The sequence below is a fragment of the Neolamprologus brichardi genome, chromosome 3 (assembly GCF_056152115.1).
Source record: "Neolamprologus brichardi isolate AB-2024 chromosome 3, ASM5615211v1, whole genome shotgun sequence".
Taxonomy (NCBI): Eukaryota; Metazoa; Chordata; class Actinopteri; order Cichliformes; family Cichlidae; genus Neolamprologus; species Neolamprologus brichardi.
Genome location: NC_142106.1, coordinates 56,913,999 through 56,935,557, shown reverse-complemented (window position 1 = coordinate 56,935,557; position 21,559 = coordinate 56,913,999). Strand labels below are relative to the sequence as shown.

The 21,559-nt window shown below is 41.9% G+C and overlaps 1 protein-coding gene across 4 annotated transcripts in view; it reads left to right on the top strand.

The window, feature by feature from the left end:
- The window catches only part of LOC102776271 (protein NLRC3-like), a 283,171-nt gene that overhangs the window by 216,668 nt on the left and 44,944 nt on the right, over positions 1-21,559 (top strand). For 2 of the 4 annotated variants that reach the window (XM_087837993.1, XM_087837992.1), the window contains 3 exons: positions 2,662-2,835; positions 9,908-9,954; positions 10,103-12,044. The exons of 1 other annotated variant lie outside the window; for it this stretch is intronic. In XM_087837993.1, the coding sequence (XP_087694119.1) occupies positions 2,662-2,835; positions 9,908-9,954; positions 10,103-10,647 (766 nt within the window). In that variant the 3' untranslated portion in view covers positions 10,648-12,044. Of the gene's footprint in view, positions 1-2,661; positions 2,836-9,907; positions 9,955-10,102; positions 12,045-21,559 lie in introns of those variants that run through there. One more of the 4 variants, XM_087837997.1, reaches the window with a different exon arrangement.

The following is a 21,559-nucleotide window of genomic DNA, read 5'->3' as shown; positions in this document are numbered from 1 at the left end:
GGCTGTGGACAGGTGTCTTTTATACAGATGATGAGGTCAAACAGGTGCCATTCATACAGGTAACGAGTGGGGGACAGAAAAGCTTCTTACAGAAGACGTTACAGGTCTGTGAGAGCCAGGGATTTTCCTTGTTTGAGGTGACCAAATACTTATTTTCCACCCAGATTTACGAATAAATTCTTTACAAATCCTACCATGTGAATTCATGGATTTTTTTTTCACATTCTGTCTCTCACAGTTGAAGTGTACCTCTGGTGCAAATTACTGACCTCTGTCATCATTTTAAGTGGGGGAACTTGCACAATCGGTGGCTGACTAAATACTTTTTTGCCCCACTGTACATATATGTAGTATATGGAGTATGGGGTGTCTGGCCCATTGCTACGGGCCATTCGATCCCTATACAACCGTTGCAAGAGCTTGGTTCGCATTGCCGGCAATAAGTCGGACTCGTTCCCGGTGGGTGATGGGCTCCGCCAGGGCTGCCCTTTGTCACCGGTTCTGTTCATAATTTTTGTGGACAGGATTTCTAGGCGCAGCCAAGTGGCGGAGGGCTTTCGCTTTGGTGGCCTCAGGATCTCATCTCTGATCTTTGCGGATGATGTGGTTCTGTTGGCTTCATCGGGTGAGGGCCTCCAGCTCGCACTGGAGCGGTTCGCAGCCGAGTGTGACGCAGCGGGAATGAGGATCAGCACCTCCAAATCTGAGGCCATGGTTCTCAGCCGGAAAAGGGTGGAGTGCCCACTCCGGGTCGGGGATGAGGTCCTGCCCCAAGTGGAGGAGTTCAAGTATCTCGGGGTCTTGTTCGCGAGTGATGGGAGAAGGGAGCCGGAGATCGACAGACGGATTGGGGCTGCAGCTGCAGTAATGCAGACGCTGCACCGGTCCGTCGTGGTGAAGAGGGAGCTGAGTGTAAAAGCGAAGCTCTCAATTTACCGGTCGATCTACGTCCCTACCCTCACCTATGGCCACGAGCTGTGGGTAGTGACCGAAAGGACGAGATCGCGGATACAAGCGGCGGAAATGAGCTTCCTCCGAAGGGTGGCTGGCATCTCCCTTAGAGATAGGGTGAGAAGTTCGGCCATCCGGGAGGGGCTCAGAGTAGAGCCGCTGCTGCTCCACATCGAAAGGAGCCAGCTGAGGTGGTTTGGGCATCTGGTAAGGATGCCCCCTGGGCGCCTCCTGGGTGAGGTGTTCCAGGCATGTCCCACCGGGAGAAGGCCCCGGGGCAGACCCAGGACACGCTGGAGAGATTATATCTCTCGGCTGGCCTGGGAATGCCTTGGTGTTCCCCCGGATGAGCTGGAGGAGGTGGCTGGGGAGAGGGAGGTCTGGGCCTCTTTGCTTAGGCTGCTGCCCCCGCGACCCGGCCCCGGATAAAGCGGATGAAGATGGATGGATGGATGGATGTACATATATGTACATACATCAGTATAGCTAACATAACCATATATAAGGTCAAAGATCACAGTACTATAATGCAGTAATGTTAAACACAAAGGTGTATATCTACATAAATCTATCCTATCAGTGATCAGGGTACTGTAGTATACTTCTACTACATAAACTATACAAACTAAACGACATTAGTGTGACTTTAAGTTACCATCAGTACAGACGAACTGATGGTAGTTGGACAAAATAAAGACTTTGCAATTATTGTGAAGGGCTTCCAGTTAAACTAAGATCAGCTGATTACCTCATAACAAATTGTTTGCTACAGAATGCAGTTCCCACTCTTCATTAATATCATGTAACTCCCAGGTAACCATGGTTACCCAGCCACGGCCAGTAGTCTCCAGAGAGACCAACAGCTGGTGCACGTTGTAACACCGTGGCTTTCGTAGTCTCTCCTTTTTCTACAGCTCATGTATTCTTCTTGTGATGGTGCGTCTTGAGGGAGGCTCATACATGCCGTCATTTGTTGATCCTAAGAATGTTCCTCAGACCGACTTCTTCAACAACACTAATCGGCCTGAAGTTTGTAGCTATCCACTTCACTGTGGCGTTTGTTAGCTTGTCTTTCTTTGGTTTATCTTGACTCCTCCCACAAGCTGATCCTACGTAGTCTGCCCAAGCCTCCCACCTCTATTTGTTTGGATGGTTTGTTTGCTACCATCAGCAGCATGTAAGGCATTTAAGTGATACTTCAGACTTGAAGTACTCCGACAATAAAAAACTATAACTATAAATATAACTATAAAGATAACTTTAGTTGTATCAACACTACCCTCTGACACTGAGCACACTGAAGTCAAATCTTTATTTATCCAGTTCATCTGTAGGCTGAGCTCAGTCCATCCATTTGGTGAAATGCTGTTTAAAGGTCTTCTTGTTCTGTGAGTGTGCACAGATCCTGAAGCAGAAAGCCTGGGTTAACAGAGAAATGATCATCACTGTGATGATGCTTATCATCTCTGACTGCGATTTGAGGTTTTGTCAAAGCAGCAAAGAAAGCCTGGCTATGTTGGACTGGGTGTGGAAGCAGCTCCCAGCTTGAGTTCAGGAGACAGACACCCTCTCTACTTTGAAGATCAGCTTCAAACTTTCCTTTTTGATAAAGCTTATAGTTAGAGCTGGATCAGGTGACCCTGAACCATCCCTTAGTTATGCTGCCACAGAGATGGATAACAGACGGATTGTTGTTTTGTGTGTCTGCAGTCTGTCAGGCTGTCTTATCACAGAGGAAGGCTGTACTTCTCTGGCCTCAGCTTTGAGCTCCAACCCCTCCCATCTGAGAGAGCTGGACCTGAGCTACAATCATCCAGGCTATTCAGGAATTAAGCTGCTGTCGGCTGGACTGAAGAATCCAGGCTGGAGACTGGACACTCTCAGGTATGAAGAATGTCTGATAGAGGAAGAAGAGCTGGAAACATTTCCTGTGTCTTTCACTCACGTCCTGTTTGTTTGCTGCAGATGAGACATGAACAATCACACATGCAGGAATATTTTCAGGGACAGACACACTAGTCTAGCTGGATAGTACATGGATATTTATGTAGGGGTCTCCAATGAGTCTGTTTGCAGGAACATTAATGATAAGTGATAAGTCATGTTGAGAGTTTCATTAAAAGTAGACCTACAGTTAGGTCCATAAATATTTGGACAGAGACAACATTTTGTAACTTTAGATACACTTTATCAGGTCACAGGTGTACTATACCTGAGATAGTGGCCACTGTGTACCTAATAAAGTGTCACTCATGTGTATGTTTCCCATTCTGTATGTCCACAATCACAGTGACAGTCAGTGACACTGACAGAAGGATGAAATAAGGCTGTGAATCATTTCAGTCTGTCTGTGTGACAAAGGGCCAGACAGGAGCAGCTAACATTTGGAAGTGGAAGCTTATTGGAAACTCTACATTCACGGCTGAATTCACAATAGACTTGTTCTCAAGTGCACATTTAGCAGCTAATGCTAATACTGTTTTCCCTTTGCTTTCTACAACTTGAGCAGCTATTGCTAAGTAGGCCACTTTGCTCTGCTAAGGATTTGTGTGACCATGATGGAATCTCTGATAAGCTAAGCTAATGCTTCTAAGCTAATGCTATTTATGGGCCCTGTTAGAATCAATATTTCATTCTCATTCTGTTGTTTGAGAACAATATTAACGTCTCACATCATTATAACACAAGAGAAAAGGGTATTAGCGTTAGCTACTAATGCTTATTCACTTCAAATTAGCTTTAGCTGCTAATGGGAGCCTACTTGGCATAAACCCTTCACAACGTTATAATGCAAGGGAAAAGAATCACTTATGACAGCCTACTTAGCATTAACTCCTTGCTAATATTATGCTAATTTACATCAAATAAGCATTAGCTGCTCATATTGTTATAAGGAAAGAGAAAACGGTATTAGCATTAGCTGCTAATAATTATTCACCTCTAATTAGAATAAGCCACTAAAAGCAGCCTACTTAGCATTAACTCCTCATTTCGTTGTTACCCAACGGAAAAGAGTATTAGTATTAGCTACTATCATTTTTAATAAGTAAGAGAAAACAGTGTTAGCATTATTGGATAATGTTAACTCACATTAAATTAGCATTAGCTATTTACAACAGCGTACTTAGAATTAGCCACTCACATTGTTAAAAAGTAAGGGAAAACAGTATTAGCAGTAGCGCATAATGCTAATTCACATCAACGTAGTATTAGTTAATAAGGCTAGCCTTCTTAGCATTAACTGCTCAATAATATAATGCTAATTCACATCAAATTTGCATTAGCTGCTCAAGTTGTTATAAGGAAAGAGAAAACGGTATTAGCATTAGTTGCTAATAATTATTCACCCCTAATTAGAGTTAGCCCCTAATGGCAGCCTACTTAGCATTAACTCCTGACATTGTTATAATGCAGGGGAAAAGAGTTACCATTACCGGATAATGCTAATTCACATCAAATTAGCATTAGTTAATAACGGTAGACTTCGTATCATTAGCTGCTGTCATTCTTACAAAGCAAACAGTATGAGCATTAGCTGTTAATCCTTTTTCATCTAAAATTAGAATTAGCCACTAATGACGTATTGTTAAAAAGTAAGAAAAAACATTGTTAGCATAAACGGATAATGCTAATTCACCTCAAATTAGTATTAGCTAATAACGGCACCTGCTTAGCATTAGCTGGTCACATTGTTATAAGGTAAGAAAATATGGTATTAGCATTAGCTACCAATTTCTATTTACCTAAAATTAGCATTAGCGACTAATGGCAATCTACTTAACATTACCTCCTCACTAATACAATGCTAATTCACATCAAATTAGCATTAGCTGCTAACATCAGCCTACTTAGCACTAGCTGCTCACATTATTAAAAAGGAAGGGAAAAGTGTTAGCATTATCGGGTATTGCTAACTCGCATCAAATTAGCATTACCTAATAACAGCAGCCTTCTTAGCATTAGCTGCTCACATGTTATAATGCAAGGGAAAGTAGTTAGCATTATTTGATAATGCTAATTCACATCAAGTTAGCAATAGTTATTAACGGTAACACACATCATATTGTTAAAATGTAAGAAAAAATATTGTTAGCATTAGCGGATAAATTAGCATTAGCTAATAACGGCAACCTACTTAGCATTAGCTGCTCACATTGTTAGAAATCAAGAGAATATGTTATTAACATTAGTTGCCAATGCTTATTCACCTAAAATTAGCATTAGCCACTAATGGTAGCCTATTTAGCAAAAACTTCTTAATGCTAAATGAAGTTAATTAATGCTAAATAGGCTTAACTAAAAGGTTAAGTAAAGTAAATTTAGTAATTTTAGCATTAGCTGCTGATATTGTTAAAAGGTAAGATAAAACATTGCTAGGAGCAGCGGATAATGCGAACACATATAATAATTAGCATTTCCTAATAATGGCAGCCTTCTTAGCATTAGCTGCTTATATTGTGATAATGCAAGGGAAAAGAGTTGGCAAAAACATTGTTAGCATTAGTGGATAATGCTAATTCACCTAAATTAGCATTAGCTAATGATGGCTACGTACCTAGCATTAGCTACTGATATTGATTTAAAGCAAGAAAATATGGTATTAGCATTAGCTTTTAATGCTTTTTCATTTAAAATTAGAATTAGCCACTAATGGCGTCCTATTTAGCATTAACTCTTCACATCGCAGGGGAAAAGTTAAAATTGAATAAAAAAAGTGTTCACATTAGCTACTCGTATTGTTAAAAAGTAAGAAAAAACATTGTTAGCATAACCGGATAATGCTAATTCACCTCAAATTAGTTTTAGCTTATGACGGCAACCTACTTAGCATTAGCTCCTCACTAATGTAATGCTAATTCACATCAAAATAGCTTTAGCTTTAGCATTAGCTGCTAGCATCAGCTTACCTAGTACTAGCTGCTCACATTGTTAAAAGGGAAGAGAAAATGATATTAGCATTAGCTGGTAATAATTATTCACCCCTAATTAGAATTAGCCACTAATGGCAGCATACTTAGCATCAAATTAGACTGCTGTTATTAGCTAATGCTATTTAGAAGTAGCTGCTCACATTGTTATAAAGCAAAGGAAAACGATATGAGCATTAGGTTCTAATGCGTATTTGCCTTAAATTAGACGTAGGTGCTAATGGCGGCCTACTTAGCATTAGCAGCTCAGATGTTGTAATGCTTGGAAAAAGAGTGTTAGCATTAGCCGTTCACATTGTTATCATTAGTGCATAATGCTAATTCACATCAAATTAGCATTAGTTAATAACGGCAGCCTATTTAGCATTAGCAGATAATGTCGACCTTGGCCCACTGGAAAAGTTAAGAACTAAAGATTTAGGAGTGTTTCTCGATAGCTCTTTCTCATTTGAGAAACAAATAAATTCTGTTATTAAAACCAGCTGTAAGGTTTATATTGTTGATTGTCATTTATGCTTAGAAATATTTACTCATATTTGCTTAGAGTTTTATAATCGATTGCATGATGATAGAGGTTTGATCCTTAGTAGTCTGTAAAGACTCTGTGTGCCTTCCAGAGTGCTCTGGCATGCACACACCACTTGGGGCCATGAGAGAGGTCGTACCCTCTCTTACTGATTTGTGGTGTAGGACAGGGGTCTCAAACTCAATTTAGCTGGGGGCCGCTGCAGGCAGAGTCTGGGTGAGGCTGGGCCGCATTAGGTTTTCCACAAGAAAGGCATGGTTAAAAAATTCCAATCTTCTCAAATCTCTTTATTTTTATTTTTTAACACAAAATGTGAAAAATAAATAAACAAATTAAGAATTAATAAGAAAATAAATCAATCTGTAATACATAAATAAAATAATAATAAGATATTTTTAGTCAGTGAACTTTTGTGTTTTTTTCAGTCTTCTATATCTGCTGTATTTAGATTGAAATGTCTGTATTAACAGTTCTATAACCTTCTTCTGAACATGAATGGAACACTGTAGAAAATGAACTGTTCTTCTGAACATGGCTTCTCTTGCCTACTCCTTGCTGCTAGAGACCTGGCAGCATTTCCTCTCGCATAGCCGAGCCAGATTTGGCCTGAGGGAGGAAGCAGTTGCGACCCTCAGTATGTCTTGAAGATGATCATCCGTAAGTCTGGACCTGTACTTGGACTTATTGAAGTTAAAAGTGGAGAAGAGCTTTTCGCACAAGTATGTGCTACCAAAAAGGCACATGGTCCGCTTGAACATTCGGGAAAGCCGAGGGAAACTAGGGCTCAATTCTCTCAAAAATTGTCCAAGCTTGTCTGCTTTTCCACTCACCTCCCTGAACTTTGCTTTGAGTTCAGAGTTGCACTGCAGCTCAATGAGCTCCATTTGAAGCACAGAAGGGGCATCTTGCACATCAAAGGAGAAGGGGTCCTCAAAAATTTAAAAGTTGGCTCTGTGTGTCTTGAAGTCAGAAAATCTGTGATTAAATTCCTCCTGTAGCCTCAAAATGACATCAACATACTTGTCAGCACAGAATGGTGTGCCTGCATCCACGAGTGCCTTGCATGCTGGGAAATGGCAAAGGTTTGTCTGAGAGAGCTGAGCTTTCCAGAGCGCAAGTTTTGTGGAGAATGCTCTCACGTTGTCATAGGCAGCACTGACAAGTTGCCCCTGGCCTTGTAACGTCTTGTTCAGTACATTAAGCTCATGTGTTATATCAACAAGAAAAGCTAAGTCCATGAGCCATTTGGGATCAGTTAGCACAGGAACACTAACTCCATCCTTCTCCATCAAGGCTTCACTTCTGCTCTCAACTCAACTGGCAGAAAGGCTGATGTTGCTAAACTGACCTTTCTTTCCCGGACAGACTATATTTGCAGCCTGCAATATGCACTTTTAGACAAATTCACCTTCTGTGAATGGCTTCCCTGTTTTAGCAATCATCTCACTAACCACGTGGCTTCGACTGCTGCATTATTCTCTTTGGTTGCTTTCTTGAAGAAATCTTGCTGCCTCAGTAGATCTGTTTTAAGACTGGCAACCTTCCTACGCATCACTTTGAGAGTTAATATGAGATCTCTCTCTGTGAAAAAATAACTAAAACTCCCACTGACGTGTGTATAAATCTATATACGTATAATGTCCCGCTGGGCAGCAATTTAAAAAAAACAACTTTTTTTGAAGTGTTGTGAACGCAGCGCGCTGGGACGAATTTCCGCGTTTGCCCAATAGAAAGGAGGAAGCCAGCCAGGCACAGAAAAGAAAGAAACACTCCAGGGCAACGCTGCTGTAACTTTTACTCATTGAGAAATGTTTCCCTGCTTGCATCAAGCCCGGCTGGTGTCCCCTGAGATCCATATCCCACCCTGATTGGTGGGTTAATTCAGCTCCGCACACAACACTGTAAAGTGTCATACATTATCAAACTAACATTAAATTTTCATATTAAGGTGGGGGCCAAAAACTATCGTCCTGCGGGCCACAATTGGCCCACGGGCCGCGAGTTTGAAACCCCTGGTGTAGGAGGTGTTACGGATTAAAATATTGGGGATGGATACAAGAGGAAAACCAAAAATAACCACACTGGTCCGGCCGGGTCAAGTCAAACGAATTAATGAATACACGCGTGGGAGATGGACACCATACAGTAGACAGCATCAGATCTCAAAATGGTGGAGCCTTGATCAAACTCTTATAGCCTCTAGTGGCCCCCACCTAATCATAAAAGCCTAAACATTCACATTCTTTCTCACACAGCGCCTAAGCTACGACCTTGGCTCCCTGTTTATCTGCTCCTGCTGAGATGGGGCAGTATGCTCTGTTCTCTTCTACTCAGACAAATAAGGTGATGACTTTCTGGAACAGTATTTCTTATAACTCAGCAGTATAATGCATCATAAAACAATATCATTCATTCACAATAAATCAACAGTCTAATGTAATGTAAATCAGTTTACCAAATGTAATAGTTATCACCTTCTTCTAATTCAGGAGCATAATGCAAACTAAAACTACATAATAATTCACAATCTTTAATTAGGGGTCTAACATGGCATAAAATAATATTATAATCCGACAGAGGACACCTACTCTGTGTCTGGTTAAGTATAAGAGCCCTTTGTTAGGGGGACCACTGGACTCTTAGCACCAGCTTTGGGGTCACAGGGTCACACACACACACACACACACCTATACACACACACACACACCTACACACACACAAAGACACACACACACACACACACGCCTACACTATGCACAGACTGGTACTCTTTGTTCATACCTGTGTAAGACGTCATATGTTAATGAACTTATGCATATTCATGTAACCTCAATAAAGAGCAGTGTTACGAGGGAGCAGACGAGAGCGACTGAGGTCAAGTGAAGGAACGGCGCTGTCACAGTTCTCTCCCTCATGAATTGTCTGGTTCCAGCGGTGGGTCTGTGCTAGACGACCCATCACCAGCTTTTTCCAGCTTTTTCCACTGGTTACCAGTACGTGGTAGAATCCACTTCCAGATCTGGTTGTTTGTCTTTAAATCTCTGAATGGATTGGCTCCATCTTATCTCTCTTTAACAAAATAATCCAAGTCGAGCCCTCAGGTCTGCAGATAAGTAGCTTCTGACCAGAACTAGACGTAAAAACAGAGGTGAGCTTTATCGATCGCTGCAGCCAAACTCTGGAACAGTCGCCCTTCACATCAGGTCGTCACCAACACTCGACATTTTTAAAACCCGGTTGGAAACACATTTGTACTCTGTAGCTTTCAATTCTGACGAGTCTTTATAGTAATTACTGTGTATGTTTCCTATTTTCTCTCTACTCTGTGCAGCACTTTGGCTCAAGCTGTTTTTAAATGTGCTGATAAATAAATGTAGATTTCTTTGAATAAAACAGTGGAGCCGAGCTTTGAGCTCAGTGTGTAACAGTGTGTGTATGAGAGCCATGTAATGTCCATGTGTGCATGCTGACTGTGCTGCTCTGACCCCCCTCCTCCTTTCAGGGTGGAGCCTGCTGGAGTCCGATGGTTGAGACCAGGTCTGAGGAAGTGTAAGTGTGTTTTTAATGGGATTCATGAAAACAAAGCAGCACACATTCAACCATCTTCATCATGTCAGGAGTCATCATCAAAGTGTCAATCAATGAACAGATGATGGATCAATAACTGCAGCTGGATTGTGTTTGTTCTCTCCATCAGATTCCTGTCAACTCACAATCGACACAAACACAGTGAACACAGAGCTCCAACTGTCTGACAACAACAGGAAGGTGACATATGTGTGGGAGGAGGTTCTGTCATATCCTGATCATCCAGACAGATTTGATGGTTATCCTCAGCTGCTGTGTAGAGATGGTCTGACTGGTCGCTGTTACTGGGAGGTCGAGTGGAGAGGAAGCGTTTTTATATCAGTGAGTTACAGAAGCATCAGAAGGAAAGGAGAAAGTGATGACAGTTGGTTTGGATACAATGATCAGTCCTGGAGTCTTGAGTGCTATGATGGTCTTGGTTATTATGTCTCTCACAATAAGATAAAAACATCCATCATCTCCTCCTCCTCCTCCTCCTCCTCTGTCTCTAACAGAGCAGCAGTGTATGTGGACTGTCCTGCTGGCACTCTGTCCTTCTACAGAGTCTCCTCTGACACTCTGATCCACCTCCACACCTTCAACACCACATTCACTCAAACTCTTTATCCTGGGTTTATGGTCTGGTCTCCTGGTTCGTCAGTGTCCCTGTGCTGAGTGGGGTGTAAAGAGTGTCTCCTGTTACAGAAACACTCTGACTGTTGAACAGATAGTTCAGTCTGTACATGTCTGTCTCTTTCACTCACAAACACGTTTTCAGATTCATGGATTCAATCAGTTGATGTTTGAAACTCTTCTAAATGATTCCTTGTAAACTTCTTCCTCTTCAGTCACAAACAAACAGGAAGTGATGTCACATGTGTTCCTGTCCACACAACAGAATGAGTCTATTGCTGACAGTGATGTACAAACAGAGTGAGCATTTCTGAGGCCCAAAATAAACTGAGTAGTTCACTGAATGAACAATGGACTGTGAGCTCAGTTCCTTCATCATTAGTATGGATTATATATGTATATGTATTATATTAGTATCATATATATCAGGTGCTGCTGCTGCTGGTTTCAGTCATTGTGCAAATGTGCTGTTTGTAAGGTTGTAAAGCTGCAGTCAGCTGAGACTGAAGAAGTCACCTGATCAGTGAGCAAACGTTTGTGAAAACGTCCAGATGAACAGAATCAACCTTTTGGGATCAGCCAGCAATGCAGCATCATTGTTGTTCAGGTTCAGAGGTTTGCAGGAATGAACTGATGACCAGAAACAGCTGCAAAGTCCAATAAAATACCAGCTGGAGTTCAGCTGCATTTGAAGAAGTCAAAGAAAAGTAAGGATGGCAAAGGGCGATGTTTTCTTCCAAAGAACTGAAAACATGGTCGACGCCTCATTAGAAGAATAATCTGGACATTTGTGAGGAACTCTAACCAAGAAAGCAACACAAGAAAGCAACGTCAAACAGATCCAACAGACAGTTTCCATGACTGGAAGTGTTGAGTGTAAAAATGCTACATTGCATTATTGCATCCTCTCACCACAGGAGGTGTTGTTGGCACCACTGATTGCTGATCAGCTGTTCTCTGATGATCTGATTGATACTGTGAATAACGGGACTCACTGAACTCTGTGACACAGTGAAGATTACAGAGTTTAACTTCAACATCTGACTGACGTCACACAGACAGAAGGATGAACCAGTGAGGCACAGAACACAGTTACTGGAGATACTGGATCAGCTCCATGTGAACCTCTGATGGAGAAGCTGCTGAGCCAGAGAAACATCAGGACATGACAGGCAGCTGCACTTATCTAACAACATGTAGCAGAGCTGATCTATGTTAGAGGATCTATCACAGCAGCTGAAGCCAAAGTCCAACACTGGATAGCAGCTGAGCCTGTGCTGAGTGTAGTGTTACAGGAAAAGGGCAGAAACACTGACACTGGTAGCTCACAGTGATGCTGACTGGGGCACAGAGCTGAATGATGCAGCATCAGGACACTGTTTCAGTCTGACTGACAGAGAAACCTGTAGCTGTATCTACATGTGAGGCAGAGGCTACACAAGCAGCTTTCTATGTTTCACAGTGACTGAGATCTTCAGTGGGGGTGGACATGCTCCTGTACAGACCTCTGAGGAGAACCAAGGTGCAGTCAAAGAGTCCAGTCTGTCCTCACAGATGTGAACATGTGGTTTCATCAGGTCTGCTGTCAGCTAGCAGGCTCACATCAGAATCACTGTTCCTGAAAAACACAGTCTGTGTGACATCATCAGTCAGCTGATCGTCCCAGATCTGAATGGTTTCTGTCTCTACTGAGGAAGTCAGAGAATATCACTGAGGTGTGGATCAGGTCTGAGTGAGCTGTGGAGGGACAGCTTTAAACAGTCCACAGGTCTCACGTCCTGCTCAGTCTGGTAGCAGATACCTCGTATTGTTCCAGATGTGCTGACATCACCAGCAGCAGCAGCACAGCTGTGTGATACGATGAATCTCAGTTATTGATCCAACACACAGTAAATACAAAGATCAGGATTTCTGAGAGGAATCATTATGAGTCTGAACACATGATCACTGAATGTTAGTCTCCACAATAATAAGCTAACACAAGCAAACACAGCTTTCAGCTCTTATTTTGAAACTGGCTTATTTAGAGAGCTGTGATGTGAGCGTGCCTGGCTCTGAGGCACTTGGGTCAGCCTCTGTTGTTTAGAAGTGTTACAGACTGTGAATGACACAGACCTGTCAGTTTTCATGTTTGTCTGTAACACAGCTCAGGGGCTCCATGCTGAACGCATCCATCCAGTGTTATTGATCCAGTACTAATACCAGCATTGGGATCAATACTACAATACACAATCACATGTGTCCACGTGATGCAGTTTGAAGAGCAATAAGATGTCTCTGTATGAGGAGGCGGGGTCACAGGAGGTTCACAGAAACTCTGCAGCAGCATCATCAGCTCACATGGAAACTTTGATGATTCACTTCTGTGGTGTTTTTACAGAAACACGTCACAAAATTAGCTCCACCTGTTTTGTGTGTGAGCTTTGAGTTTCTTGTCTTCATTCTGGATTCTTGTGTTGCTGTTTTTACACACAGCAGATATTTCCTGGTTGCTTCCTTGATGATGTGGGGATTAGGGAAACTATTTTACTGCTATTGTTAATAATCATCATCATTACCATTGCAGTACTAACATTAATAACATAATCTACAGCATTGATATTGCATTCAGATGTTTAAACATATTGGTACCCAATTAGCCTTTATAACAGGTGCAGTTATAACCACGTTAAACTGTTGAGTTAAATCAATGATCTTAAATGTTTTGAATGCTTGTTATAATCTTAAATGTGTATGTGCTGATTCTGAAAGGCCTAACTCTGAGTACACTCTGTGCCAAAGTAGACAGGAAGTGCAGGCTTTTGCAGAGCGTGCTTGTGAAAGGTACTTTGAGGAGCTGTTGGGAGGATGCTATTTGAATAACCAGGTTATTCATTGTTATCTTTTAGTCATTTATATCTTTTTATTAAGCTTTGAAGTAGGGGCACTCATTTGATTAAAACATTTATTCAACATATTACAGATATAGTTTCAGTTAGGTTATTATGCACATGAGAATTGGCCTCTCTTCTCATAAGACAAAGTTTGTGTGAGGTCGAGCCACACACACACACAGTAGATAGACTCATTTATAGGTGAGAGGTTAGTCATGTTTGCTTGCAACTGCAACATTGTCTCTGCAAAAAGAGGAACAGTTTCTTGCAGGGTGTGGGTCTGGTGTTCCAGACGAGAAGTGAAAGTCAGAAGGCTGACAGGAAGCATCTGCTGTGGAGACGGAGACAATGTTATTTTAAACTGTGTTAAAAGTCTTTGTGGTTTTGAAACCTATGTATGACCTGTATCTGATTGACGTTGAAGGGGCGTATTAAATTTAAGCCCTGATGGTATATAAAGCATCTGCTTATGCTCTGTAAGTCGGGGATCGGCGCTGTCTGCGTACGGCGGTGGTCCCCCCACGCGTGCATTAAATCATCGTTTGACTCCACCTGGCCGGATCAGTGTTGTTATTTTGAAAGTTGATTACCTCCTCTAACCCTCCTCAATATTGAACCCAACAATGACCACATGAAGCTTTCTGAAGCTTGGATTGAAAACGCTTCATTACTCAAAGCTTTCCAACACAGGCCTCTGTGCTGCCATCTGGTGGACAAACATATGAAGTGCAGCGTGAAGCTACAAATTAAACTGCTTCAGCTACGTTTATATATAACATACTATAACCTATATAACTATATGTATAGTGTATTATGTAGGTTTTAGAGCTGGGGGTAGAATTGCTGATGGCCTGGTTGTTATTTATGTTCCCCATGGTTCACCAGCTCTCACACAACATCAGCACCAATGATCCACGTCCTTATAAACCTCTGAATCAGGTCCTGAAGCTGTGACGTCCTGAGTGAAGACCTCACTGATCACATGACTCTGGTCACCTGACTCAGTGTTTCTGAAGCAGTGTGCTGGGTTTTTAAAAATACGTGGCTGCTGCCTGATGTTGGGCCCACAGAGGAAGATGACTCACTCGCTCTTCTTCACTTCCTCCTTAAACATGTGGAAGGAGAGCAAAGTGCTGCCAGACTCTTATTTCTGACAGGAACAGAAGAAACCACAGCAAACTGTTCCAGTTCTTCATCTTCATCACAATCTATTTATTTCTGATGGTGTCTTCAGTCTGAGGGTTTGAAGTTTCCATGTCTGTGTGATGTGTGGTGTGAAGGCTGCTGGTTAAACTGGGACTCACTGTTTAAAGCACTGAGTGCTCATAGAGAGATGCTCCATGAGTCCCAGTACAGACTACAAACATGGTGGAAACTTAGCTTTGATATCCACACACTCTGCACGTCTGTGAGTAACTGTGATGAAGATGTGCAGAGATCTGTGTACAAACAGGAGAAAGACTGTAAAGACTCTGTGCTTCTAACAGCCTCTGTTAACATATGTGAGGCTGTTTGTTGTTGTTGCCATGGAGCTTTTCACTGTTTGGGTCAGCAGGTCATGTGATCAGGTTTGTTCTGTGAAAGCCGGACGATGGTTCAGTGTCAGGGTTTGTTTGCATTCATCAATAAATATCTAAATAAATCAAAGACTCCATGTTTGTTCTTTCATCATGTGACCTCTGCTCATCCATCTCTGTGTATCAGGATACATTTAGTTGATAATACACAGAAAAATCAGAGTTATTACCTGTAATAAATGTGAAAGTAAAGATTCCTGCAGTGATAACCAGGCAGGACTGAAACACATCCAAGCTGTCACCACGGTAACAGCACCGTCCATCCACAGGTGAGGGGAGGAGCAAAAAGAGGGACTTTCACCATTTTATACTAAAAACACTCAACTAATGTTTCTAATATGAAACAAATAAGCCCACATTAATGTGAGCATTTATTCAATAATAATAATCATGATTTCCTCCTGATCTCATTTCCATAGCAGAGAAAACTGTGGTGTATATTGAGGTGGAGGGTGTGGTCTATGGCTCAGGTGTAGAGTGACAGTGTTGTTTATTAAAATAAGATCGCATTAACAGTTTGAACGTAGTTACTGTCAGCAGTGAATATAAATGCTAAAACTGAATATATTGCATAGTGCCCCCCCCCCCCCCCCCCCCCCCCTCATTAACAAATGGTTCAGCCCACAGCAGGACCGGCTTTCTTCTTGTTTTCAGTAGCAAGCGATGCTCATGATTGTGCCAGAGCACATTTTGAACAACACCATGGGAATTTCGGATTTTACACAGGTGCACAGTAAAAAATGGAGTGTCAATATTTCAGTGTAAACCTATTTTAACCTAGAGAGAGTATTTACAACTCTGTGAGGAGTAAAGCAGCTCTAACGTCAGAGTTAAAAGTCAGTGTTCTGTAGACACGGAGTGAAGACTTAACTCCACACAGTGTTGATTAGTACCAGTCCGCAGGCGCGCGGTCTGAGAGCTGTGACGCACGCGGAATTTTCTCCGAAGAGCTGCCACAGTCAGGTAAGTTAAGTTAACATTCCCATACTGGTAACATTGTTTAGTCATTTTTAAACTAAATAGCTTTTTATAGTTGCACTGATGTCGAGTGAGGACATGTTAGCAGCATTTACCCACAGGTTTAATGATATTGTCGAGTAGCTACATGCTAACCGTTGCTAAAAGTTCAAATGTTCGTTATCTTCTCACTGAGTTAAGATGAACCTAAAACATGTTAACTATGTATTTCTTCTAAGTGCAGCTTAGATAATATTATTGTCACATGTCTAATGGGATAGTTTTAGCAACTAAATGACCGTTTAATAGTAAGCTAATAATCGCTAATTAGCTTCGAAGAAACTATCAGAAAAAGTGGGACATTACAATAAAGTTTACTCTACTGATTTATATTCTTTTAAGCAAATGCCAAAGGCATACACTAATTTAGAATTAATTTAGATTATTTTGTATAAATTAACTGACAGCAATGTTAATGATATGTTAATATACATTAATTGTTCACAGAAATAAAGCGAATTGCAGTAAGTTGACCAATACTTGATAAGTAGACTAAAGTTATTAAACAATATTAGATGTTAGTCACACTTGGTCCATTTGCAGTAACACTGGTTGATAAAGGATCTTTATTAGCAGTTAATCTGTTACTTATTTCTTCATACTGTAGCTGCTAAGTAATATTAACTTTTAACTGCTTCTATTTTGTATAGAAACTAAAGCTCTAAAGTACATCCACAGTCTTAAACTCTTTCCTTTATTCTTTTTTTCTCTTTGTTTTGTGAACAGAATATGTTGCTGCGTGTTTTGTTTGGTGGGGAGCAGAAGTATGTTAGGCTGTCTGACCTGACATTTGATGCTTTCATGAAAGAAGGTTAGAATATCAGGATAAAACAAGATAACAATGTTTACCTGGTCAATATACCAGCTTAATTATAAGCTTAATTATATTCTTACTCAACTACCTAAGTTGATAATTGTTTCTACTTCAACAATGAATGAGAATTACCTATATACTTAAGCTCAGATTTTTCTCCCAGATGAATAAATATAAAAATGACACAAACTGACTGCAGCTACTTTTTGTCCTTTCTGTCAAAAACCTTCATGTGACTCATGAGAGACACGTTTCAGCTGTTTGTGACAGATCAGAGGCCAACAAGTCATTTATAACACTTTCCATCATTGTTTAGCACAAACACATGTTGACACAGCAGCGGGGCCGCAGTGAGAGTCAGAGCGAGGAGATAAAAACTCCTGTTTGACCACAGCCTCAGTTTGTTCCTGCAGTTCAAACACTTCCTGTTGTTGACTGGGTGGAGTCAGGAAGCCAGCGAGGCCCTGCAGGACTGAGACTGCAGACTGGGACGTGCTCTGTGATGGAGATCAACAGCATCACTGACTGTTTCTGTGAGGACACCATCATCCCAGCAGGGCTGTTTCCCAACAACAAGCCCTGGACCATCAGAGACCTGAAGCTGCTGCTGAATGAAAGAAGAGGATCTTCAGGTCTGGAACAAGGACGAGCTGAGAGTGTTAATAACGTTACTAATGTTCAGCTACACTTTACTAGGTCACATCTGTGACACACGTCACTTAAATAAAGAAGGAAATATTGGCTCTGTTTTATCTGCTGGGCCCAAAAGTGACTCCCTGTATTTAAACTGCTATGAATAACTTGTTGGTCTATAATATGTGAAACGTGTCAAATGTCTCCATCATGAAAGATATCAGGTCATCTTGAGCCACAAAAACATTCCTATCATGAGGTAGAAGCTGGAATCAGTTTGTTGCCGACGTTTATATATCTGATATTTATCCAGTTAAAAGTTGAAATTCAAAAATGTCTTTTCAAGAGTCGTCTGTCCAAGAGGAGCAGAAACTGCAACAAATATAACAACAGTTATTTAAGGCTGTTTTAAATGGCCACAAAGGAGCAGATTGGTTATAATGCAGCTGCTTCAGAGGAATAAAGATGAAACACTGTTTTTATTTCATGTGTAACACCTTTCAATGATGTGTTGACTAAAGTCTATTGACCAGTATAAGTAAAGACATCACACACACACATGGAAACACTGAAACCTGTTTTTGGTGCAGCAGCGGTCCCAGCTGCTCGCCTTTATCTAGACTGGGTCGGCTGCTTATCTCAATATAATCAATGTTTAAAGTTTTGTTCTCAGTGTTTCTGTGTTGCTTCGTATAGGATCTCCCAGCGTCATCACTGTGCTGTCCAATCATTGTGTGCTAGGTTACCCTTATAGTGCAATGTGTGTTTGCACAAAGAGAAGCATGTGTGTCAAATATAAATAAGCACAGAACAGAAAAAGCTGCTCGTTTCTTCTATTTAGAGTCAAGTTAGTGTTTTGTGTCTTTGTTTGAGGCCTAATGTCAAGCAGAGGTGTGTGTAACTGGACTGGTCTGTTATATGTGTGAAATGTGTGCTTCTCTTCAGCATCATCTTTGTCACTGCTGATTCCTTTGTGTCATCATTTGTTGAGAAGAGAGAACAGTTATAACGGAGGAGCAAAAGGAGGCCCTGAAATCTGCATCCAACAAGGAAGTGTTGGCTCACCAGTGATCCCAGCAGAGGCCACTGGTTTGGCTCCAGTTGTTCTAGATTCAATGATGTTGTTGCTACAGATACATGTTAGCATCTTTATTGTAGTAAAGTCTTGTAATGTGAAGATAGAAACAAGGCAGGAAACAGCTCCATGATCTGATCTTAATGATGTTGTTTTTATTTCTGTCTTTCAGAACTGGATTGGAAACTATCAAAGGTCTAAAAACAGCCTCAACCCTCCCAAAGAGCAAACTTTACACACGTCATCTTTCAGCTACAATCTTTGTTGCAGGGATCTTCTGCCAAACAAGGCTGAGAGAAGATTTCTTACAGCTGTCATGTTGATGCTGTTTCAATCTTTGGGCAAACACACTCATATATTAGGGCTGATATCAGGGCTGCACAAGTTCTTTGTGTTTGTGATCATGAATAATAGAAGTGTGCCTGTTGAAGATCATGTTTGCTGCATTATTATATGTCCTGTTGTTGTTCTGTATTATATTCAGCTTTCAGCATCCTTTCCCAGCCCCCTGTTACACCATCCATACAAAGCCAATCTGACTGTGAGCCAGTGTGTTTGATAGTTTGTGTTGGATCAATAGATTTGACAGACTTGGTTCATCCAGAGAGAAACAGTCCAAATTCAGATCTAATGAAATGATGGAGGCTGTTTCCTACCACGGTGCTAATGTGTGACTAACAAGGCTCATGGTCTCCAGCAGACAAGCGCCTGGAATGAGGTGAGCTGAGTGTTGCTTTGGAGGGTCTATGCCCATCAGGGGCGGATCTAGAAGGGTGGCATGGGGTGGCAAGTGCGACCCTAAAATGATCCCTTGCCACCCCAAGTGCCACCCCAGTTTTGCATATGTCGGTTGTGATATTCTGGATTAGGCTCTTTGAAAAGATCAGGACAGAAGGACGTGGATAGGTGCTTTATTGAACAGCAGGACATCACACACTAACTTGTTGTTTTCTTAGCGGTGCACAAACTACCCTTTTTGTTGTTATATATTGGTCAACCAAGAACTAGCCCTGTAACAGGCACTTCTGTATTTTACCACTGGGGGGCAACAGTTCACTCTATTACATTCCTCCCCTTTTAGATTTGTAATTGAAATAAGCAACCCTTTAAAGAATGTATTTCACTGCCCCCACCAAAATAAATATTCTGTGGCCTTTACGAACAATGAACAGCATGAATTACTTTTATTATTAAACTGTTCACTTCTAAAATAACTGGCATGTAAAATAACTAAAACATAACTCTATATTTTCAAAGATTCAGTCTCTTTGGGGGAACTCTGGGTATCTGCGTTCCACAGATGGGCTTTGGGTGGTTTCTGGGGTGGATACTGGTGGTTCATCGGTTTTCTGTTTAGGTGGTTCAGGAGGTAACGGGTGTGATGTTAAAATCCCAGTTGGACTTGGTGGTATCTCTGGAACAACACCGTCCATAATCACTTCTGGTCGTCCCTCTGAAACCAGTGAAAATATAACTGGGGGTTTCTCCACTGTCAGGCGTGGTGTGGAGGCGAGGAAGAAGGAACCCAAACGCAGGTAGGTGAAGACTGGTGTTTATTGTGATGGCGTGAGCAAACAGAACAGAGGTAGGAAATGGCTGGCTGGACGACTGAATGAATGAAGGACTGACTGGCTGACTGAATGGCTGGCTGACTGAACAAACGACAACGTAACATCAATGACACGACAAAGAACTGGTGAAACCGAGGAACTTAAATACACAGGTTGAATGATGACAATGATTGGAAACAGGTGAGTACAGGGCTGAACATAATCTGACTAATGACACAAGCTGACACGGGGAACAAACAGGAAGTGAAATAGGCAGTGGCAAAATAAACTGAACATGAACAAAACTGAAAGCAATGGGTCGATGACCCAGGAACCCTGACATCCACAGTCTGTCTCCATGGTAACAGGTGGTCCACATGTATTGTGCATGTTCTCTGTCCCTCTTGTATCAGGTAAGTAACACTTCCCATTTTCTTCAGAACTGTTCCCTGAGTCCATTTTGTTTGCCCCCCCCCCCCCCCCCCCCCCCCCCCCCCCCCGAAGTTTTGGATACGCACAGCGTCTCCCTCCGAAAAAACACGAACAGGTTGGGTTTTGTAATCATGGTGTCGCTTCTGCTCAGACTGTTTCTGTTCAATGTGTCTGCTTAGTTCAGGTTTCAGCAGGCTGAAGCGAGTCTGGATCTGACGTTTCAGGAACAACTCTGCTGGTGTACGACCCGTCACAGTGTGCGGTGTACTGCGATACATGATAAGGAAGTTTGCCAAACGATGACTGAGTGGCAATGTGGCCTTACCATCTGCTTCCAGCACATTTTTCATCAGGGATCGTTTCAGGATTTGTACTGACCTCTCTGCTGCCCCGTTTGATGCAGGATGATAGGCAGGAACAGCCGTGTGTTTGATCCCATTTAACTCCAGAAACTGATTGAGTTCCTTTGACACAAGTTTAGGTCCATTGTCTGAAACAAGCTCTTCTGGAAGTCCATATGAAGCAAATAACCCTCTCAAAACTTCAATGGTGTTGTGTGAGGTAATGGATGGCATAGGGAACACTTCCAACCATTTTGAATGACTGTCAATGAATACTAAAAAGTACTGCTTGCCTTTTTCAGCGAAATCAATGTGAATCTGTTGCCAAACTCTCTCAGGCCACTTCCACGGATGGAGTGGTGCAACGGGTGGTGACTTCTGTACAGCCTGACAGACTGAGCAGCTTTGAACCAGTTCTTGTATATCACCATCACAGCCTGGCCACTACAGGTAACTGCGAGCGAGTGCTTTCATACGACAGATACCTGGATGTTCATGATGCAGGTCTTCCAGCACTTTCTGTTGGTAAACTGGTGGAATGATGACCCGTTGTCCCCAAAGAACACATCCTTGTTCTACTGACAGCTTGTGTCTGCGTGTAAAGTAAGGCTTAAGTGATTCGTCTTGCATATACAGTGGGGC